The sequence below is a fragment of the Rhipicephalus sanguineus genome, chromosome 8 (genome assembly GCF_013339695.2).
Source record: "Rhipicephalus sanguineus isolate Rsan-2018 chromosome 8, BIME_Rsan_1.4, whole genome shotgun sequence".
In the NCBI taxonomy this organism is placed as follows: domain Eukaryota; kingdom Metazoa; phylum Arthropoda; class Arachnida; order Ixodida; family Ixodidae; genus Rhipicephalus; species Rhipicephalus sanguineus.
This window is the reverse complement of record NC_051183.1, coordinates 96,587,807-96,612,057: the sequence shown is the minus strand read 5'-3', so window position 1 is coordinate 96,612,057 and position 24,251 is coordinate 96,587,807. Positions and strand designations below refer to the sequence as shown.

Below are 24,251 nucleotides of genomic sequence, written 5' to 3'. Positions count from 1 at the left end.
TACCTACCATCAACTGCTGGTTGATGGTATACATTGATACAGTCATCTGCTAACTTGTGTGGCACAGAAACCGTCAAAAGGAGCGGCGCCCGCTTGCGACTAGAAGGCCACCATGTGCTGCGGGGTTCCGGTATGGCAAAATGTAAGTCGCGTTTTGATTGGAAGTAGACAAAACTCCAGTGACACGTCATTGGGCGAGTGAAATACGAAAGGGTACGCCAATTTGTGCCGTCTGCTCTTATTTTGAATTTGTAAGTTCAATAACTTCCGTTTCCGTGCGTCTATCTCCAAAATTATGTTTGCGTTCATCTCAGGACGATACAAGGAACGCATTCAGATGTAAAAATCGGAGGCTAAAGTATGGGTGCAGGGCCCCTTTAAACATTATATTCATTTTAGATCTATTTGTTTGTTTGTCCACCTTCCTTCATTTCAGATATTCTATTGTGCCTTGTACGTGTATTTATTGTGTTGTACTATTCCCCTACTGCTTGGGCCACATGGCCTGCAGTATGATGTAAATACAAAAAATTAAAAATGAAGGCCATGACAAGTGCTACACACAATATTTATTAGAAGTTTTATCTTTATTTTTGCCAGTGTATTTGATTCGAAGGTACTGGTTAAACGCTGTACTTAATAAAAGACGTCTCGTTTCCTCTAAAACATCTTTTCTTCACGGTCGCTCACAACTTCTTTGTTCGGTTCACTTGAATCGTATCCTGTTGAAGCTTTATCCAGCATTCCTAAAGGATCTATATTAGGCCTTTGTTATATTCAATAAACGTGTACAACGGTTTACCTTGTAGCGGATGATCTAAAATCATATTTTACGCAGACTGCGTGCTATGCGCAACCATTATTTCCATTGATGACCACTGCCATATTGTTCAATGCCATATGCAATGCTGCGTTTGGTGTAAACTGTGGCAATCGAATATCGCGTACTGTAACACGGCTATGATATCATTTGGCAAGCGACGGAACCATTTAGCAAAGGACGAATTTTTTTAGCTTTGTTGAAACAGCGCTCAATAGACGACGACGAAGTAATGAATGCTAACGGTTTGTTGCACGAAGTTTTTGCGTTTACGAATAAATAAAAATGGATGTTCACCTCTGTTTTCAACCGATGAAGACGTCTTACCCACACTGTTTACAAGAGGCAACCTTCCTTCAATGCATGCGATGGTTCGATAGACGAAACCAATCAGGCCTAGAGAGATTCCGCAGGAGCACCACGTCTGAAATTCATTAACATGTGCAAAATCAATATGGAGGACACTGTGCTCTCGCAGCAGTGCCTGTGACAGAACGTTAGGCTGCACAATTACTTATGTTAGGTTTTTCAGGCAATCCTATAAAATTGCAATATTCATATGATGGGCTACTCGAAGGAAACTCTCACCGCGACCGAAAATATCTTGAGAACAGTAAAACTGCTTTTCAGTGCCCTGGGTGACGGATAAAGGTAGATTAACTTGTGATATTCCAGGGTGAAGACGAAATCAGTACACGAGGTGTGGTACTCGGCCATCGCAATGTGGGCGAACAGCACGTCTGTCACCTGAATAAAATAGAAAACGAAATTTAACCACGTCATCAGGCGCGTTGGTGGATGCACGCAGTCCACACACTTTGCCATGTCACAGAAACAAGGTCTTCTCTCTGTTATCCTAGAAGAAACCTCGCGGTAAACCTATCACCCTTCGGATAGTTTGTCGTTCGGAATAATTAGTATTTAATTCACTTGATATAGGTATACGTAGCACGCAAGCTAAGCTGTAGGCGTTCATCAGTGGCCCAAACTTCCCTTTACTCTGCTTTTATTGCGATGGCAACTACACCACAGAATAGTCAGCCCATTCTGGGATGTGGCTCTTTGAAAAGTACAATGACGCTACCATTTTTTTGTAACTCCAGCGGAATCCTGGTACAATGCTATAACTCCACCCCATGTTCGACTCTGTCAACGTGACCAACACTGGCGAAAGCCCAGCGTAATCACCTACCCCCCTCTGTTTTGTTCATATCTTACTCTCTCAGGGTACAACACCTGTAATAGCGTATCACGCCAATCTCCCTGTCTCCGATAGTCCCCTGCTACCCTTCTTTGCGTAGAAGCTTTGTTTCCTCTTCGTTTAACTTTTGAAGTTGAGGAATAATGCGTAAAATGTGCACCTACACGCTACTGAGGAAGGCAGTTGCTGCAATCAGAAAGACCAATTCTCTTGCCAAAACAATGGCTCCATGAACATTCCATGTTCAATAATTTTTTTTTCATCAGTTCAAGCCTTCGTCTTGCTCAGTACTGCTGTGTTTTTGCAATGCATGTGCTATTTTATGATTTAGGAAAAAAAAATGTTCGTTAAAAGCGCGACTGCCGCCCGACTATCTCGCACCATAAGGCCTCCAAGGTTCCAATTAAAAGTAATACCCTGTTTATTGCTACACATGTGGTATTTCTAAGCTCAGGTGCCGCCTATGCCACCTACGTTCCCTGCCTCATACGAAAAACTGGTATTTTTCATGAAAAGGACGTTAATCAGTACACTTGCAGTAAATGGTAGTTTAAAGGATGTATGGCCCCGCTGTTGCAGGGAACAGTGAAGCAGGCAGAGTACGTTCGCTGCTCATTATTAATAATGCAGAGGCCCACTTACCCCATGTGTCAGATAGTGAGAGTAGGCTTCTTGTACACGGAACACATCGTCTGTACCGGTCTCTTTTCGCACCGTGATATTGACGAATTTCCTGCAATAGCAGGTGGGCAGACAGAGGCACTGGCAATGCAGACTGGTATGTGGGATCATAATAGCGTACAGTAATACAGAAAGTTCGGGTCTCAATCTTACAGCAATTTCTCATCAAACAACGGCTCTGTCAAACAATCCTGGCTAAATAAGAACCTTGCATTGTAACTGGAACGGCCTACACAGCAACATTGCGCACGAATTGACGTTTGTGAGCGGCTATATTCACAGATAGCCACTCTATAGAGAAGGCGGCTGCATAATTTGTAGTGTAGTATACTTGTCTTGTGAAAAGTGCAGCGTTTGGCATGATGTCACGATGGAGTGGAGAGCCTGCCTCATTGGCATAAATGGGCGCTCCTGAAGCGAACTTAATAAACGACGGCTGAATTTCATGATAAACTCGTACCAGAAACCGATAATTAAAAAAAGAAAAAAATTGCCCGCAGTCTATGGAGAACAATATTTCACATGTTCTATAAAAGAAGGCTTCAACTATACCCAGGCTACGTGCAATGATTGCACCGAAGAGATGGAATCGCACTGTGCCCTATGAAAGTAGAATAAAAGTATGTAAGGTTTGTCACCATTCTTGAAGAGGCGCCTTCAACGAAAGTTTTCACGTGGCTATAGATCATTACCTTTTACTCACATAGCAATGGCGACTATGTTTTCTACGTCTTTTGAGGCTTTCACGCTTATTTTCTACATGGAAATTGTTCTAGTATTTCCTGAAACAGTGTCCCCTGCCTCAAGGATTTCGTCTCGATCAGGATAAAAGTGAAAATAATTTAATGTTTTTGGTTGGACAATGTCGCTCTCGCGGCAATTGCTCTACCGGCGTTCCTAAAATGTATCCACTGCGGCATAATCACCGCGACAGCTCCTATGCCAAGTGCGGGTTATGGCCGTTTTGTGCAGCGTTGGGTGGCCTGCATTGCAGTCTCTCTGGGGAACGTATCCCACAAGTTTCAGATTAATGCTTCTTGTCGCAAATCACTGTGCAGTGGCATTGTGCTTGTGACGTCTGGTTGCGACTGCTTCACATGCGCAGAGTAGCCAGCCTATCTACCACCACTGTACTCTACTGTCGGGCATATTGGAATAGTTGAAATTGAGAATTAGGCTTGTGTAATTCAATATAGTTCTGGCGTTTTTTTTTGAAGTACTTTGTGTGTTGTATCTATTGCTAGTTCTGTTATGTTGGGACCCATATCCACCTCCCCCAAAGCAATGCCTTCAGCAACGTAGGTGAAGTGTAAATGAATAAATAAACAATGGCATATTTTGACCAAATCTCTAAGAAATTGTTCCGGTGGCAAGTGAGACTCATTGCTAAAGTAGCTTTGTGACGCAAAAAGTGCGCACTGTAAAGCGTTCACTCTAAAATGATAGTTCTAAGTGGCACTGGTTCTCGACGAGGTATGTTGGCAACTAAGCAAGAGTTTGCAAACAACTTACGTAATGTTGAGGTAGTGTTTCATTACTTGCAACATTTCTTCCAATACTCCCGGATGACACCTAGTCTAAAGAAAGCAAAGCACTGCATTTAGATAAAGCCTTCTGATGATACGGTTACATCGACAATACTCTTCCTCTGCTTGAAATATTATGCAGGTCGATTTGCATATTTGTGTTATGTCGAAATGATAGCTTTTTGCATGAGTATATTACCGTGTACATGCACTTTTTGTTGTATTTATTTATGTATATGATAGAAGAAATTATGTACATGCGCTGCTGAAGGTAACACTGTCAGTCGCCTGACCGATTGGTGCTACCTGTTCTATTATTTTAGTTCTTTCCAAGCTTCACTAGAAGTCACGTAGTCTGAGTCGCACGTTCTTTTGGTAACATACTTTTGGCCTCTTTACAGCCATGCTACGTTACTCATGGTGTTCCAGTTGTGATTGTTTACTGAAAACTCCGAGAGGCAAAGGAAAACGCTTTGGTGTATTTCATAAGTTGCGCATACCACTTCTCCCAGTTTTAATTTTAGGAGACGATCCACGGGTACCTCAGACTGAGGTGATAAATTTCCAAGTAAGCTTGAAGCTGTGCAGCGTACTCTGCATTTGCTCACAAAAGTTATCACCCTAGGGAGGGCGCTGCTTAGTCTAAGTCGTTTTAGCCACATGTATAATCGAACAGGCTCGTCAACTCATGCGATTCCACAAAGAAGCCGCTTCGTAACTTCATGTGGTTATTCTGTAGGATGAAGTTTATACAACTTGATTTTTGTATGGATTATGTATATCTTGTAAGTGAGAACCTTGTATGCGTAGTTAAAAGTGACAATTGCAAGGGACAGCCGAAATTGTTGTTGCAAGATTTCTTTGTAGTTACACACGGGTTCCTGTTGAAGCGACAGGCTCCTCTATTGTACCGTAGACATTTTTCGAGCGGCAACAGAAGTGACTACTCTCATGTGTGGGTAGCTACAAAAGAGAGCCGAAGTACTGCAAGAAAGGTTTGCAGTACCGCAGAAATATGTGGTGTCTTAACTGGCACCGAATTGCCACTACAGAAATGTTGATGAAATAACGTGAAATATCTGTTGTAGCACCACAGAAACCCGTTCAAACACCAGGACAGCAACACAGACTTGCGACAAACAAAATGGTAAGATCAGCATACCATGTCCCAATATACGACAAAACATCAAAATCGTCTGCCATATTCTGTTATATTTTGATTATATTTTCACAGTGAAATGATAGCGAAGCTGTTTAGAAAACCGTTCCTTGTGAGTCGATCCAGAACATTATCATCATCATAGATGGGTATGTGCCACAGAAATTGGGTAAATCCCACTACTCACCACTGGTTTACTAAAAATGAAGAAGGCAACAGTTAGCCCAACAAATGGCTGCGAAGCGACGGCGGTGAGCCGAAGACCCCGAGTACGTACAACGAGAGAATACTATGTAACGGAAAAGGCAACGGCGGCTGTGACAAGACCCCGAAGCGATAGAGGGCGTACGCCAATGGCGACGTGCCCGTAGCTCTACGAGATGTGCGAACGCTTGGTTTCAGCGCGAGTTTCTGTTTCTGGAGTTTTGACATCCGTGTCGTATTTACGACTGTCTGTGGTTTAAGTCGAACCTCTCTGCACTCAGAATCAACGTAGCAACAACCTTGCATCCCTTTGCTAAAGCCTAGCAGCAACTTAGAATTAGCCTATAACCTGTGTCACCTAGCTAAGAAACAACCTAGAGGCAAACAGATTAGTGTTCAGAATGGTTCAGCTTGGCTGTTTCAAGCATTGCCCGGCTCAGTGCAAACATCGCCTGGTTTTTTAAATTGGATTATAACAAATAATTGGGGCTAATAAACTGCGGATCTTCCCCCTGCCTGCACTGATACACTTACCGGCTCTATCGAATTACTGATGTGAGCAACGCACGGGATTTAAAGGTAACAAAGGAAGACTAGCAAGTAATCATCATGACAGTAAGGTGGAGCTGCATCCATCGAAAACACTGACAAACCATATCGAATACATCTGCTGCCGCCATGATGGCCTACTGGTTATGGTTGTCGAATGCTGACCCGAAGGTCGCGGGCTCGAATCACGGCCGCGGCGGCCGCTTTTTTAATGAAGTAGGAAATTCTTGAGGGCCGTGTACTTAGATATAGGTGCACGTTTAAGAACCCCAGGTGGTAGAAATTTACGGAGCCCTCCACTACGGCGTCCGTCATAATCACATCATGTTTTTGGGACGTTAAACTCCAAAATATTATTATTTTAACACACGTGCTGCCCACGACACCTACACTCATAGTCCGTGTAATTTATGCATACTGTAATTTTATTGCGCTTGATATACTTCTACGAATATTCGACAGTGTCCTACCCCATCACCGACACCGTGATATCACCTTGTAACGGACCATGCGATGTCTGCGCGCAAGGGGTAGCAAAGTCACCAGAGTGAGCATACAAATAAAATGCAGTGAAAATTGGCTTGGCTGCTGACATTACTGATGTTTAGCTGTGAAGCAATTTTCTACTCAACTGCGCTGTATGCCAAGGGCATTCATCGCGTCACAATGGCCTTGAGTTAACGGCGCGTGTATGTGGCAGGCGTGACGTCACTGCAGGTGATCCGCTACAGAGGGGCGTCGCAAGTGCTCTCGTTCGGAGGCTCGCCACTTCAGTGCCACATGACCAGGTAGAGGGTTAACTGTGCATAGCCTATGGAGAACAAAGCCAATCATACCTTTCGCTCGGGATAACTAGGCTTAGCAGAGTTAGACTTTAGCCATTCTTTTTTTTCTTTTCTTTACAACGTAGCTCTCTCGGAAAAACAATAACGCTACATCACTGCAGAGAAACGAGGCGAACAAATAATGCATTGGGAGATCTATTCCGCGCTATAAAATAACATCGTGGACGACGTTACGAATACTTTTTTTTCTCACCTTTCTTTCGTATTCGGAGTGTATGCACGATAGCCTGAGAACACCGGAACGTTCCTCCTTCGCTGGGGACGTGTGTGTTAGGCCTCTCACTCCGTCTGTGTTTGGTGCCTGAGCAATAGTCAGTAATCCAGAGCAGTTGTTGCGTCTTGCATAGCTCGGCCCAAGCAGCACGTAGCCCTGGATGTAGACGTCCTGACTTTAAAAAAATCTGAACAATAGGCTATCGGAGAGCTGTTTTTTGAATACGTCTTTATTTCTGCCTTTATTAGTCTTAATCCTCTCTAAGCCTATATTGCTAAGAAGGAAAGCCGTTTAGCTGCGTCATAAAAGGACCAGTGTGGGAAGTTGACGTAAGGGCGCGCTATTTTTTTCAGGGTTATACAGATTTCACTGCGCTAATTCCTGTAGTGCAATTGACCAGCCGCTCTGCCACAGCACGGAAGGTTTGCGTCACTGTTTCACCTGCTTAGCGGAGGCATTACACTACAGGGTGTAGCGGCAAGCCACGACCAGTCTTCTCGCAAGCTGAAAACTGTGCCGTTTTATTAGATGCGAAGTATCTTAAGGCGGAGCTCAATCCGGTGGTGGTGGTGTGCGGCGTGACCACCCTTACTACGCATGCGCGTACCCTCTCCACACACCTCCTCTCCACTCACCCTCTCCCTTACCACTCTCCACTTTCCCTCTCCCCTCCCCCTCTCCCGTCCCCCTTTCCACTCTTCCTCTGAAACGAGGGCTAGACATGCCGAAATACTCTCCTGCGCAACGCCGCTATGAGCTCGAGCGCGTCCCCGCCACTTCTCTCTCCTCTCCTACGCTGCCCCCCTCTCGCCCGCCTGTCAACCGCGTTCGCCGCTCGCCCTGTGAGAATTAACGGCCAGGCTAGATGGAAGATACGACGTGCGTAGCGTCCCTCTTCGCGTTCCACTAGGGTGCCTTGATGCCCGCGCGCTCCGCTGAGGGTGAGGACAGGCGCGTCGTCTGCTACGACGGCCGCCATTGCGAATCCCGCTGCAGCTCGGTAGCATGCGAAACGCGCTACACAAAGCGCTTGCGGTGCGCGGATACGTCCGGAAATAAGTGCACGCTAGTGAGCTTTCTCTTTTTCTTTTCTTTTTTGAAGCTTGGGCAGCTTTTGTTGCTGTTGTTGCCTAAATGCTTATTAAGGAAGCCTGCAATTCATGTGAGCTGACGGCCTGTGTCATGCGCTAGAGGTAGACGAAGACTATGTTATGTTCAAAACGAATCCTCTTCCTTACGCCGGAAACGACAAAGTCTAAAGCCTTACTTAATTTTCTCGTATGCTCTGCATTCCAAATACACAAATAATCGTTTAAAGTATTGGTATACATGTCACCAGCAGCAGTATATGTATCTGGACACACGCAATTTAGTGTTGCGAAGCTACCTAAGCGCGATTAAGGTGGCTCATTTTGCTAAGTTTGCAAACAATTTACTCGTTTATTATAAATGACATCATACATATTGAACAGAGTATAAAGGGCGAGGGGCAGTATGGTGCGAATATCCTGCTAAAATGAAACGAAAGCATCCTTATCATTATTAATGCTGACATTTCTTGCTCACAATTAGTAGCCGCTACTGTATCGGCACTCGAGTTGCACCTTGAATCCTTATGAAAACGATGAATACGTTGTTGAGTAGTATGCCGTAAAACTATGCATGCGCGCAGTATCAGTGCGTTTTGCCTTCTTCTTTTTATCTGCTGTTTCTTTTTGTGTATCTGCAAGTTTTCTCGCATGCCCAAATTATTGAGTGTTTCGAATAATGTTTTACACTTTGTGGGGCAGATGCACGGCGTCGTTTATTTGTCTCTTTTATTAATAATAATACCTGGGGTTTTACTTGCCAGAACCATGATTTGATTATGTGGCACGTCGTAGTGGAGGGCTCCATGAATTATGACCACCCGGTGTTCTTTAACCTGCACTGACATCGCACAGTACACGGGCCTCTAGCATTTCGCCTCCACCTAAAGGTGACCGCCGCGGCCGGGATCGAACCCGTGACTTTCGGGTCAGCAGCCGAGCTCCGTCACCACTATACCACCGTGGCGGACGTATTTTTAAAGGCGAAAGCCTTAAATGCCTCATCAAACGCGAAATTTGACCGTCGGCGTCCCGCGTCTACGGCGTCAGCGTACCACGACGTTGGGGACGAGGGATGCAAAAAATCAGTCACGTGATGGCGTCATCATGGCTTCACAAATTTTGACGTGACGTCATATGATGCCGTTATCACATGACATCGTAGCTTGGTAAAAAGTGGGCAGATCACGGAGGCAGTGCAAAACCACATAAGGTGCCTCCGATCTTGGAGGCAATGCAAAACCGCGCTTTCTGAGCAAAAGAAGAAGAAGATGGCTTTCGCTTTCGTGTCGTCTTAAGCGAACACATAAGGGAGCCTGTGAGTTTTTATTTCATTATCTGGTTTTCCATGACGTACTCATTGTACAGTACGGTCCACTCTTAGAGGGAACACGCGATCGCATGGCCGGTGGCCCGCGTGACGCAAACTGGTGGCGAGATTTGTAAACGCGGCGCACGCGCATAAAGGGGTAAGGGTGGCGTTTGCCGCTGTTCGTCTGCTACCTTCCGCCTCTGCGCTTGGCGAGCGTTGGACAGCGCTCCGTTTTTCAGCGGTGCGATTCATGTAGCCGCTACTCTACCTGCGCCTCGTCGGGTAACCAGCAGGCATAAAAAAAGGTGTGGTTTGTTTGTTGCTCTGGTTTCTAGCCAGTTTTCATGCGATACGATTCGCGGCCCCAGCCGCCGAATTTCGACTGGGGCCCCCAGCTGTGGCATTCTGTGACAATGATAACGAAGCCTGTCACTTGCGTAACCTAGTGCAAGTGCTCATTGTGAGGGAATCTGCGAAAAAGAAAACTACGTCGACAAAGGAAGACCAGAACTGTTCTGTTCTCCCTTTCTCGGCGTTGTTATTTTTGCACAGTTTCCCTCATAATGAATTACCAACTATATCCCAACAGTATATTCTTGTAAGTGCTCACCGATAAGTTAGCCGTAAGCTTTCAGCGGGCTGCTCGCACCAGCCGGCCGCTTTCTATAACAGACAAGGAAATTTATGCCCAATGCAGAGATCATAGCGAGCTTGTCCTTTCACCCATAGAAATATAGAATTTCGCTAGCGCGCGCCGAGTGCTGGGGCGAAGAAGTAGCAGACGACGCGGGACACGAACCGCCCTTGTGATTCTACGCGCATGCTCCGCGTTTCCAAATCTCGCCAGCAGTTAGCGCTTCGCGGACCGCTGGCCGCGCGCTCGCGTGTTCCCTCTAATAGTGGACCGTACTGTACAACTTGACTTTGTTTATTGTATTTTTTACTAACATAGGGTGTCTACTGTACACAATGCTTCCCCGTCTTCTTGTTGTTTTCATGCGTCTTCTTTGTATAGACACTTCGCGAGAACTGTTTGTATGCGCATTCCTGTATGAGCCTTCAGGGCGTACATTATTAATAAATAAATTATGCTTGCTCAAAGAAATAAAATACTGAATGTGTGTGTGTTAATATCCAGTGTACAGGCCATTTATTTGTGTGCATTAATGCTGCGCTGACAGAAGCAATTACACAAATAAAACGCAAATTACACAATAAAACAAAACTGTCACTAGTCGAATCACTGTGATCGTAAATGGTTAAAAAAACAGGAACTGCATAATTATTTAAGACAGGACGAAAATGTAGCCTTGAAACACAGAAACAGGGAAGGATAAAAAACATGTAACTGCACACATAGATACATGGGCATCACACCCTGCAGCACAGAAGGCGTACTTAAAACACGGACAGGAATATAAATAACAAGAACCCGGCGTGGTTTTAGTTATGGTGCTTGACTGGTGACCTGAAGGTTGCGGGATGGAATCCCGGCCGCAGCGGCCCCATTTCGATGGAGGTGAAACGAAAGAGGCCCGCGTACTTAGATTTAGGTGTACGTTAAAGAACAACAGATGGTCAAAATTTCGGGAGCCTTCCGCTATATACGGCGCCTCTCATAATCATATCGGGGTTCTTGGGACATAAATTCTCACAAATAATTATTATTAGGAAAAAAGAAGGATCTAATCTGCAGACAAACACGCATACTATATTCCATGATACATTTCAAATCACAAAAATAGCGATAGCAAACATCAAAGGCAGATACAAGACCAACCAAGTACAGTAAAGAATGTTTGCGAAGAAAAATGCAGGATTCATGCACACGTGAACCAAAGCATTTTCAGCATGTAGCTGATATCAGTGTGTCCATTTATTACGCAAGTTTAACACCGGCAGAAGTTATCCTTGCATGTGCATTCGAAATACTGGCCGGAAACACGCTGCAAGTGCATAATGTGTTCTTCGACTGTCGCTTGTGACGTTTGATTTTTACTGTCCAAAGAAACCGCGTATTTTCTAAAACGATACAGCTCCCAGCGTTCCTGGAATGATTGGTGCACTGCGGCACGCAACACCCGGCCATGGTGACGGTAGCGAGCGGAAAAAACTGGAGGGAAACGAGCACCGACCTAAAAACAGCACGCGCCGCCACGCACAAGTGACCGGGCGGGGGATTCAAAATGGCGGCCACGCTGCCGCCAAGGCCGAGGAGGCGGCATCTGCCCTTTCAAAAGCTGACACCACTCTAAGCGGGGGCGCGCGCATCGAGGCACTCTACGTTCCACGACGCGAGGTCGGTAGCATGCCCAACGAACGCCAACGGAACGCGATCGTGCAAGTGCTCCGGCTTCGCATCGCCTCATGGTCCCCTTTAGCGGGAGATGGTGTAATTTTTTGATATCCATGGGTGCCGCAGCTTCGCGCGTATGGTTTTAAACGAGAGTGCGGTGCAACCGGAAACCAATATTTGAGGTCGACTGTTTAAAAAAAAACAGAGGTATCAAATTACCAAAGATGCCAGGTGGCGTAAGTATCGCAAAAAAGGCCTGGGGGTCGGGAGGGGGGAGGGCGGCAAGGCCTTTCTTTATTGCTAGCCCTTTAGAGTACAAGAGAGCAAGCTGATCGGTTATACTTCGCCTGTACTTTCAGAATAAAAAGGAAAATGCAAAAGCACGTCATTGAGGCATTCTAGTACAACAGTGAGGACACTCATTTTACATAGCATGGTATTCAGGGATCGTTTAATATTTTTATACTCCTGTCTCGTGGAAGGCCCATCTTACAGCGTACATGTGGTGGCTACTTGTTCAAAAGTAACTGGGGCAGTGTCAGGCCAATCTACGACGAACTGTCTGAGATACTCCCGCTGAACGGAGTTAATTTCCTTTCCCTACTATCCTCTGCTAGCTTCAACACTAGCTAAGGAGGGAAGGTGTTTGAGGTTCGAATCGGCGCCCCTCGATGACTCGAGTGCACGGTGGCAGCGCGAAGGAAGAGCCGTTGTTCAGTGAAGAGACGCTTTATTGCCACGCTCAGGCGTCTGCCCGGGTCCAAGCCCGAACCTCCGCTCCCCTCTCACATCCAAAACAGCCTCTTTTCAACGTTCAGTTAGACAAAGAGTCCCTCAACAAACCAATCACACTTGGGGGTTGGCATCACCACAACCAATGGCACAAACACTTTCATGACAGACACGGCATTGGTCTAACGTACGACACAATCTACAACACGCGAGGGGATAGGTTCACTGCGCAACACGTGTCATCTCACTCTCCCCTACGTTATAGTCCGAGCATGCCCCTGACGTCCGCCAGCGCCGAAAGCTCGGCTCGGGCTCAACCGGCCCGCGTACCAACGTCTCTTTCAAGAAGCCGCCACAAAGCAGCGCGAATCTTCCCAGGCCCTGACCACTAGCGGTGTGTACGCGACAGTGCGTTGCAAGGCCCGGCTCGAGCTCAACCCACCCGCGCATCGGCGTCTCTTTCAAGAAGCCGCTACAAAGCAGCGCGACTCTTCCCAGGTCCTGGCCACTGGCGAAATGTGTACGCGATAGTGCGTTTCTCTGCCAGTCTAATGACACTCGGTCATTACATGCAGCTGGGGGCCGGTTCACCTGAACGCTCCGAGTGCCGTAATTACGACGAGACGGCGATTGTACGCAAAGACATCCCCCGGTCGCATCCGGCCAAGCGGTCGCAAGACCAATTCCTCGCGTTCCCTTTTGCGGCGCCGACACGTGTTTCTTGTTAGCGGCAGGCTCCCCGAACAGCAGCGCAGGTAAACGCTCAAAGGGGTGCATGCGGATGCCGAACAATAACTGAAACCAGGCGGCCGTGTCTCGCGTCGTCCCACCGGCGCGACGGGTCTTCCCGTTCAGCTTGTATCTCCTCCCTTTTGTTACAAGCAAGGAGGCGGATTTGGCGGCCCTGCGCTTTGACGGCGTCACCACAGAGTCGCCTTTCTTTCCCAGAGCGGGGCCTTCCGCGTCTGCCCTTTGCGGCGCCGACACGCGGGGATCTCTCTGCGCTGCGCAGAGTTTGTACACTGAACCACACAACAACACGCGGACTCTGCATGCCTCAGACTGACTAACGGCCTAACGTAAATGATGAGAAAATGAAGGCAACGGCGTAATTAATATACGGGATATATATACTGACTACCAAATGCATTACTTGTGCGAAGCAGAATAACATCTGCTTACCTTCATTGTTGAATTTCCCCTGTTGGGCTATTTGATAGCTTTTACGTGCTTCATGCGCATATATATGTTTCTCGCCTGCTCAGAGGCCGCCATGATATAAAGGCACAAGAATGCACAGGGCTGCGCATCGTAGCCCACGGACGTTCTCCGAGAAAGTACTAACGCGAACGTTTGTGCTCTGTACCAGCACAGCAGGATTTCAAATAATTGCGTGGTTAATGCTCACTTACTTCTTTTGTGGCCGTCATGAAGCAAAATGAGCAGGGCTTTTGCTGCAAAATTAGGCGGGCGAAGTTACTGCCATTACCCAGTACAATCCAGTAGGAGTAAATCATGTGAGTCCAATGCTGGTTGATCTGGTGGGAATAAATGCCGTCATTTTTCATTGAGAATGGGCAACAGTAAGACAGCAGAACATCCGTCACAAGTATAAACTCGTCCACTCTCGTTAACACACGCGATATTGCGTAGGAGGCGAGCAGAATTGCATCACTTGTCACACGATGTGAATTGCGCGACGAGTGGGTGGTTTAAATGCGCACCCATTACAAAGCGCTCAGGCGTAATCGATCATCATCAGGAGCAGGGGCGGATCCAGCCACTCATTTTAGGGGGGGGGGGTGGTCGCTCGAAGAAAACTGGAGGGGGGGGGGTGGGGCTCACTTTTGTTTTTAGTGTTACTATTATTAAAAGAGCCCCATCACAGCATAAATACTGTTACTTTGTACTTAAAGTGGTTCCACTCATTTGTTACTACAAATTACGGGCTACCACACTTCAGATATATGCCCATTTTGCTGCGCTAAGCCTTTGTTAGAAATCGGGTTGCGTGGCCGGTGTGAACACGGGTTCGTGTCTTGCCGGGCGGTCATCAGGATAAGTTGATCGAAGGAAGAAAACTACACAAGTAATTTACATTATCCAGATCACAGGGAACAGGCACGGTGCTCCAGCACCGGATTAAATTAGCAGATTGAGGTCCACCCCATTTTCCCTCTCTCCACGCTGTCACCACACCAGGATTCCACCAATCCTGGAACCTTTGTAGGGTCATAATGATGAGCACACACCTGCACTTCAAAATTCAATGTCCCGTTGACCGCGCAAGACTTCAGAGGTTGAGGACCGCCATCTCTCACGATCCTTCCGGGGATTAGGAGGCTCGTTGACCTCGCGTTGTCAGCACTTGTACTCGGATTATTTGTTTGGACAAAAGTCGTCCGTATGGCGCCGAACAGACGGCATAGACGACATGGCAGGTGCTCGGTGCGCTATTAGAGTCATTTATCAAGTTGCGGAAACACGGTACACAAATAGTGTACGGGATTACGGTAGAGCTCCTCCTCTCTCGCTTGCCCGCTCCCAGGTGACGCACTAGTGCGTCTCCCGAACGACAGGTGGATCGTTAAGAATGCATGGGCTGACAGGCAATAATGAGGCGTGACACCACACCGTAAATTTCGACAAATGCTTTTGTGGTGTTGGGGTGCCTTTACCGAAATTATCAGCGGCGAAAGCACAACGAGCGAGAAAGGAAGAGCGGTACCGTAATACCGTTGTTGCTCTCCCTCAACCCACTCCAGGTCGTTTTCAGTCGCTGAGAAGCGAGGTCAAACCTTTCAAGGCGACAAGGCACGAGTGGCGGCTCTTAGAAGCCTTCTTGATAAAGAAACAAGGAGAGAAATGCGTCAGTGAACCGTCAGTGGTTTTAACCGATAAAGAAATAGCGTTTCTGACAGCCGGACCAGGGGAGGCACGCGAGTGTAGGGAGGTGGTTTCGGAGCTGCGCATGCGCCGTTTGCAAATTAAACTATTTGTTTTAGAGAGTGCTTCAAAATATATAAAGCACTGCTCCACTTGCACATGCTTCTACACGCGTACGTCGCATCGCTTTAACAAGTAAAACGAAGACAGCAATGACAAAGCAGAACGGCAGCAGCATCACAGACGACGAAAATTAGCAAGTGGCACAGTGCTTGCGCATATTTTTTCTGCATAATACCTTAAAAAATACCTGCGCACTTTGTAACCGAAAGAATAAATCGCAATGTGCGTATTAACATTATATCGGGCTGAGCATGAGCAAGAGATGCTGAATATATGAGCGTGCGAAATATCGCTTGTGCTTTAGACAATTTATCTCAGTCAGTGTGTCATTGCTTCAGTACCTTTGAAACTTCCGAACACAAAATCGTGGGCAGCGTTTATTTCATGCAAAAGAAAACAATTCATGTTCATATTCTTTGACATGTCTTGGAAAACATACCTTGAAGTTTTTTTAGCATGTGGAAAAAATATACTGAAGAAAAAAGTACTTAATTCAATCATAGTGTTATAGCGGATTTTGTAGGATATTCGTACATTCCTCGTAACTGCATTAGAAGGGCTGCAGAAAGATACACTATAGTCAGTTGGCGGATTTCTTGGCTGCTCTGAACAGGTTAATGACGACAAATTGCAGGATATACTTGGCTGAATACTGGCGTGACTGGTATCTCCAATACTGCAGCTAACAATGATAGACACGTTTCAAGTCTTCTTGAACTCAGAAACAAAAGAATCAAGGGGTGACGATATCAAACCGAAAGGTCTAAACGCCAGCTATATATTTGTGCGTGACCTACGCTTACCTCATCTCGCCGGGACGGATCAAGTGGCAACCACAGTACCAGTCTCCAGATTCATACGACTCGGGTAGCAACGCGCGCGTCTAGACACTCGCAGGACGGTGGGACAGTCGCCAGCCGCCTGTGCTTCGTCAATGCGTACCGCTGTTTCCCGCCAAATTTGAGAGTGGAAATTCTTGTCGTAAACAAAGGCGATGCAGCCACTTTCCTTTCACTCCTACGCTGTAAGAAGCGCAGTGCAACGTCAAACCTACAGCATTAGGACTGCCATCCGAAAAACCTGCAGCTGCCGTGGACAGGCACGTAGGCAGGGGGGGGGGGAGACCGAATCTTTTGGTTCGGTCTCCTGCCGTTTTCTAAGTATTTACTTGTCAATTTTCTGGTCCGCTTCCTCCATTTTGTATCGACATTCCTCATGTACAAGTAGCTGAAAACTTTCCTAGCCCAACGCTCCTCCCCCATTTCTCTCAACCATTCCTCAAATTTTATCTTGCTGCTAGCCTCCCATTACTCAAATGATGTCCATCCCATGTCACCTTGTACACCCTGATTTGGCGTATTCCCGTGTGCTCCCAATGCCAGCCTACCTATGCCACGTTGCTTAACTTCTAATCTTGCTTGAACCTCTGATCTCATTCATACACAAGACCGCATTGCCGAACGTCAGACCAGGAACCACGACGCCTTTCCAGATCCCTCTCACAACATCGTACCTATTGTAATTCCACTGCCTGGTCACAATTCTTGCGAGCGCTCTCTCCAGACTTTTTGAACGGGAAGAGGGGGCACACTTGCACGGGAGTGCAAATGCTGATGTCCTCGCCTCGGCAGTGAATTTTTGGGGGGTGACGCATACTTTCAACGCCTGAGAGGGGATTATAGCAGCACCCAGAAAGCCTTCGTTGAAAAGAGTTGACGACACGGTGCGCATGTGCACGCGGTTTTGTGTACTCTCGTAGTCAACTTTGTTTTAGGAAGTTGAAATGGCTCCACCTCAGGGGGTGACTGCGTTGGTCATGGAAGCATGGCCGCGTCTTGTTCTCTCACCACGGCTCCGACTTTCCCTTTCCCTCACGTTTCGGAGGCCGTGAATATATGTATATATACACACACACACAACTCAAGGTACGTAAAAATGTGCCTCCTAGGTGCATAACGTGTCTAAATAACGTATTTTTCACGCATTTCATCTTAACATGAACATCCGCACAATGTGTCGAATGTCCAGCGTTAACGTTTATGCAACATCTTTTCAGCGTAGACTGGCGGGTCGTTTGACAGTACCATCAACGTTGATTTCACGCGATCGGGAGCTAAGTGACACCTCTATTAGAGGTGTTGAATGTCTAACTGAAACGTACCATAGACGTCCATGCAATGTTTGTGGTTCACAGGGGTACACTGGGGGCATTGTTCCCAGCGAGCGGTTCACGTTTGCAGGTGTGTGCTGAATGTGCGGAGACTCGAGCAAGAGCCTCCTTCGCAGATTCCTTTCTGTTTCTAGAACAGAAGCGCCGTGAAAGTCGATTTTATGGTCGTGCTTCTCACAGTGCTCTGCAAGAGCGCTGCGCTGCGCTTCCATCTTCCTGACGTCGTTCTTGCGTTGACGTATTCTCTCCGGAAAACGCTTGCTCTCGCCTATGTAGCTGGGTGGACACTCAGAACACGACACCTTCTAGACTACGCCTTGGTGATGGTCGGTCTTTCGGCCTCGGTAGCAAGCGGCTGAGCGTCGATTCCGGTTTATGAATTACTGTGACCCCCGCTTTTCCGAAAACCCTGGAGAGCTGTTCACTGATACCCGGCACATATGGAATGACGACGCGCTGGGCCGGCTTCTTCGATTCCATTGTAGCCGGTGGGGTGGCCAGGGAGGCAGGGTGGTCGCATAGTGTGTCTCTCGCTGTCTCTTTGCGGTACGGTGGCTGCCCTCTCGATACAAATATAACTATTTACATAACTATTCTGTGTTCACGCCGCGCTCTCTGAAACCGAAACTGCGGCTGGGCGCTTAAAAACATCTACAAATAATTAACCGTCGCGCTCCAGGAAACGAGCATTCCATCCGTAATAAGTGAGTCGTAGAAAAAACAAGATCCAAACTTTTTGTGTCAATGCTCTTTTAAGCTGCCACCCCATTTTGCTGAGGAAGCAAGGGGGTTGAGAAGATGAAATTCTTGGATAAAGAAGAAGAGAAAAGCACAGGATAGTAACCGTCTCTAGTCGAGAAGAACATCTCAATCCTCCTGTCCAGGGGAGGGGGATTAAAATAGCAGAACAGAGGCTCCTCGTCGTTGGACAACATGAAGAGGGGGTGAAAGAAGTTCGAGGAAAGACGAGGGCACCATCTAGAGTGCCCAGAACACAAACTGCCAGGCTGGGGCAACTCTTTAGAAAAACCGGCGGGTGTCCGGCGGCACTGGGAATCGAACCCGGTAGCTTCCGCATTGGAAACGGACGCTCTAGCCATTCGGCTTCCTCTGCGGTTTGGGCAGTGGTAGCCGGGGCAACCTGACAAGGAAGTGGACGCAGGCACTAGAGGGAAGGGGGGGGGGTCCACACAGTCTTTGGGGGGGGGGGGGGCGATCGAACCTACCGCCCCCCCTCTGGATCCGCCACTGACCAGGAGTAACATCATCAAAAAAATATGCAGCTGCGCGTATCGCCTTAGCACACGCGTGGTGGACACTCTGCTGATTCGCAAAATGATAAATTATGGCGTAGTGGGCACTTCGAAACTGTACTTGCAGTAGGCATGCATTCTAAGAGAGTTTGAAACAGTCAAAGTTTCGCGCACAAACGTCGCTTTGCTCGCATGACGGTGGAGGTGTCTACCCAGAGGCTAAGCCTGGAAATCGAATGAGAAGACGATGCGAACGGGACCCGGTCACACTATCGCGTTCTACTCTTTAAGGCCAAGCGCGAGCGTCCTTTATGTTTTTTACCAGCAAACTTAGTTGCGCTGAGATTACGACAGGTATAGATGGTCTTCTGCGCGAGTATGAGTTCGTTTATAATGATTTTCACAGCATAACTCTTCCGGAGTGATATCTGTTATTAATGAGATTGCCTTGAATTGTATTGCACCTGCCTTGTCCCAGGCCGACATTCAAATAGTTTCATCAATACATTTTGTACACAGTATGCAAAGTTTCTCGCTTCGCGCAACGAATACGAGCCTGAAGTTCCCCACGACCTGGACTTCAGCAGCAGGCTACTTAACCGAAGATAACTTACCAGTGGGAATAAATGCTGCAGGTATTCTTGTAGCGAGAGGAGGCAGATGACGTAGAACTTTGTGTTAGCGGGCAGCCCACTGTACACACGTTTCAGAAAATCAGATGCCATCTCGTTGGAGGTGATTCTCACTGTAGAGGTTACAATCGCAGACAAGTGCATTTTTGAGCTAATCAGTCTGGCCGCATGAACTGGAAAGAAATGCAGCGAAAGTATATGAACACACCACCCATGCACGCTCACAAATACTACATTACTAATTTTGTACCTGGAAGCTGACAAAGTACTGTTAGAGTGATACTTTTTTTCTTAATCTCTTCCATGTCATCTCACACGGGTAATGCAAGGGGTACAAAACGCATGGTTAAAATGTCCTTACGTTGATTTGAAGCCACCAATATGTCCACACGGGTTGCGTTGAAGACGCGCACCATCACTTCCATGACGAAGTTGGCTACGCCATCCGTGACTGCAACAAATAGTTGCACTTGTGTAGTATCGATTGCACAAAAACCTAACAATGCTGCAAATTGCCGACAAACAGTGGAGGAGCACGCGAAGAAAGAGGCGTTATCATATTTTCCTAGCAATCGTGAGTCTGACTGTTGCGAACCAACGCCAAAACATTCGCAGTTCCGGTAGCCGTTTTGGTTAGTAAGCTGGGTCCTTGCATTCTTTTTGAGTGGGCATTGTCAACCAAGTTTTCTGCCGAACAGAAACGCGCATTCGGCTGGGCAACATCATATACTAGACAGCCATTTCCCTCTGACCCGCGTTGGGTCATGACACCTAGATCTAGGCAGTGCTGCTAAGCACGGGAGCCTCGGATCCGTCTACCTTGCGGGACTGACTTTCACAGAGATACAACCGTGATATGTTCACCTCCAAGATGTTTGGATTGCTTCTGGGCAACAGCCGCTGAAACAATTAATATCATATATATGGTCCACATGTTGGCCATCTACTTCCGTACAGCTTGCCACAGCAGTACTGCTGCAGGGCGACTACTTCGACGTGCTCGCACGATAACAAATGAAACCTGCATGCGTCGTGACATCACTTAGTCGATTCCAGTTTTTCGTAAACGTACGCTTCCACTTCACAGCTGAGACGTCATATAAGACACTTTGAAGGAGAATAGAGTGGGAAGGCAGAGGGAGGGTGGCTAAGGCAATATCGACGTTTCCACTACTGCAGTTTTCGCATTACCCCCAGGGAAATTGGCGCATAGCACTAGAGCACCACTTTGCGCCTGTAAAGTTCCCGTACCAAGTGAATATCATTACACCACTGCGAAATCTCTTCAGCGACGATCATTAGTATACTGCGCACAGAGAGGGCGGAGTTATGTCTCAAAATCGTTAGATGAAATGCAGGAAGCACGCGATGGCTTTAGAGAGGCCTAAGGGCTTGTTTATTTTTCATTGTCGAACGCTTGTACCAGAAAGCACGCGAATGCACTTCGCAACAAAGCTGAGAAGCCTGGAGGAGGTTTATGCCATATTTTTTTGTGACGTGATTTGCCTAAGTGGCAAGTATAAACATTCGTACCAGTTCATACTGGTAGTCTTGTAGAGGTCTCCAACGAACGCAACTGCACTCAGTGGAATGATAGACAATGCTAGGCGCAGAGCGAGGCCTGCGGCACTGAAGAAGACGTTGACTATTCACTCGGCCGCTGTCATCGAGTTGCTTCAAAAAGACAAAAATCTTGGTAATGCAATGAGGCGTCTGGACGTACGGCTGCTTTCCTTGCAAGTGCTGCTAGGACACCGCTTCTAGCGCAAGTCGATCCATAAAATAGCGAACTCTTGTGAACTCTTGAGCACGACTAGTCTGTGCAAATGCCAGTGACTAAACGGTGCAGCCCCACACACTTGCGCGAATTCTTCGCACGTGTCTTGAACCCTCTCTCCCGTCTTCTATTTCCCATTCGTGCAATTTAGGTTAGCACACGTGCGTCCTTTTTATTGCGATAGCAATTATATAGACCCTGGCGGCGCGTCTTTGTCGTCGCCGTCAAGTTTCGTACAAAATCCCAAATCGATAACATCAATCTGCGCCTCGCGTGTGCGGCCTGAGAGTAAAAGCACGAAATCGCTCAACCGCTGCAGATGAATGCGGCAGAAGCAGGTATGAAACGAGGCCCCTGAAGAAGATGTAAAAAGTCCAAATCGATAAAAACAATCTGCGCCTCGCGTGTGCGACATCAGAGCAAAAGCGCAAGATCGCTGGACCGCTGCACATGAAGGCGGCTGAAGCAGACATGAAACGAGGCCCGTGAAGGTGACATGAAATCCATGAGACCCATGTACTTAGATTGAGGTCCACTACGGCGCCCCTCATCATCATATCGCGCTTTTAGGACGCAAGCCCACGACAAATAATTTATTAATAGATTCGCCCTCGCGCTGCCAGATCCTAAACTTATGCTTAGCTCAAGTGCCAGAGCGACTGCTCCGCACAAGCATTGGCCGCGTTTTCGATCACCGGAGAAGGACGGATTTTTGTTAGCTATGCAGCTTTACGTTCTCAGAAATAGGTATGGGCTTCTCAAGATGTGCAAGTTTCTGAACTCCCACTTACACAGTGAAACTCGGCAGAATTCACCAACGCACGTCTACAAAGATTGAATCCCACTCTCCAGCTAGCCTTCACGAATGCCATCTCCTTTCGGACTGGAATGGCAAACCGCTCTACATGTAACAACTGCAGCTGAGAAGAAACGATCGCCCATCTTCTGTGCGAGTGACCCGGGTTCAGTGCGCCAAGACCAGAACTTTCCAAAACTTAGACTTGACAGTCGCCCTTTGTCAGAACAAAGGGTTCTGGGGCACTGGCCGAGTCCGTACTCAGCAAAAGAATGCTTCGAAAGCGTTACTGCGTTTATTACGGACTACTGGTCTTAGTGGCAGATTTTAGGCAGTGTCGTGCTCTCATTTACTTTTTTCTCTTCCTTGCTCTTCTCTCCTGTTTTTCTTAACACGAAAGTGTTTTGTGCGGGGTTACATCACGGCTCTACTGACGTATTTCCGTCACGGATGTGACGCTGTAAAATATAAAAACTAACAGTTGGCTAAGTAAAAAAAAAACAGAAAAAGTTCCATCACCGGGAGTCGAAATTAGGACCCGTCACTCCGCAGCACGGGGCGCGAAACGATTCGGCCACAAGACGCCACGCTCTTTGCCATGACAACGGCCAGCTATTTACATACACCATTTTCCGATGGCGGTACTCAGAGATCGGTGGCACTTCAGCCTGTTTTCGCTATCACTAGCGAGATTGCGCGAAGGGCTCGAAAAGCGCGCTTTAATGGTCCTCGCCCCACGCGGATGAGCGCGCGCCTCTACAGGGCGTGGTCGCTCATGCGCGGGCTTATCTCGTGATGGCTGTGGTGTGTACGTCTTGTGCTCTCACCGCAAGTTTGCATTGAGAGCACGGAGGTCACTTCGCTCACTGCAGCGGCCGCTTTTGCGAAAGGAGCGCGCTGCTCACACAGAAATAAGTTACAACTGTGACAGTTAGTTGGCAATCATCCAGTGTACGTTCGTTCCGTGCGCCCTTTCTGCTTGAGCAGCGCGTTGCAAGTTTCCGGCTGCTTGCCGTTCTTGCCGTGACATTACAATTTGCTGCTGTAGCATTCATTCCTGCAAGCTTGGGGCAAAAGAATGCAGAACAAACGCTCAACTACGTCTGTGAAGGCCCGTTTCACTTTCGTGTTATGCCGATTTCAATGACAGAGGGATCAGCCGTGTTTTTTCACTTCTTTTGTAACACGTCTTTTCTATTATATTTTCTAGCACACGGTAGCCATCCGATCTATGAACTTGGTAACCTCCATCCCTTTCCACTTGTTACTTCCTTCCTTCCTTCCATCCTTTTAGCTTTGTTCGACAAACGGATGGAAGCCGATTTTTCCTTTAGCATCCATTACCCCACCTTGCGGTTTTCCGCAGAACTCATTCGCAAATGGTGGTACCGATATTTAGTTTACTACACATTGGTATTTCATAGAAGATAATATAATTTAAATTAGGGGTACAGGGGTATAACTTCGGAGATACTAGAAGACGCGGTTCTTCGTGAGTAATATATGTAGGTACGGCTAGAGTGAATCCGTAATAGCTTTAGATTATGAAGTATCGAAAAGCGACTTCATGGATAGCATTCCACTGATATACAAGCGAGATGAAGAGGGTAAACGCGGTTATATTCTTTAGTTCCAAATTTCTCCTGAACTCTTCCTCTGCTACTGAAAACAACCAAACAGGACACGTAACGAAAATATTGCAGAAATAAATGTACAATTTTGTGGATAATAGTAACAGACAGAAACGATATACTAATGCAAAGAACGTTTCGAAAATTACAAACTTCAAAAAAAAAAAAAAACGTTTACACGTACAACAGCAGGACTCAAAGACACAAACAATCGCAGCGCTGCGCAGCAATGTAACCCATTATGCCACGGCAGGGGCGTAGCCAGAAATTTTTTTCGGGGGGGGGGTTCAACCATACTTTATGTATGTTCGTGCGTGTGTTTGTTTGTGTGCGTGTATATAAACGCAAGCAAAATT

At 47.1% G+C, this 24,251-nt stretch overlaps 1 protein-coding gene and 1 long non-coding RNA gene across 2 annotated transcripts in view; both read right to left on the bottom strand.

Annotated features, from left to right (window-relative positions):
- The window catches only part of LOC125759472 (uncharacterized), a 60,529-nt gene extending 40,688 nt beyond the window's left edge, over positions 1 to 19,841 (bottom strand). The window contains exon 1 of the mRNA XM_049418310.1: positions 19,674 to 19,841. Within this exon, the coding sequence (XP_049274267.1) occupies positions 19,674 to 19,835 (162 nt within the window). The 5' untranslated portion in view covers positions 19,836 to 19,841. The remainder of the gene's footprint in view (positions 1 to 19,673) is intronic.
- On the bottom strand, positions 1,478 to 4,274 carry LOC119402228 (uncharacterized). Its single transcript, XR_005185685.1, has 3 exons — positions 4,215 to 4,274; positions 2,664 to 2,754; positions 1,478 to 1,567 (listed from the first exon to the last, which is right to left on the bottom strand). It is a non-coding gene; the product is annotated as an uncharacterized LOC119402228 (long non-coding RNA).
- Positions 19,842 to 24,251: the final 4,410 nt, after the last annotated feature.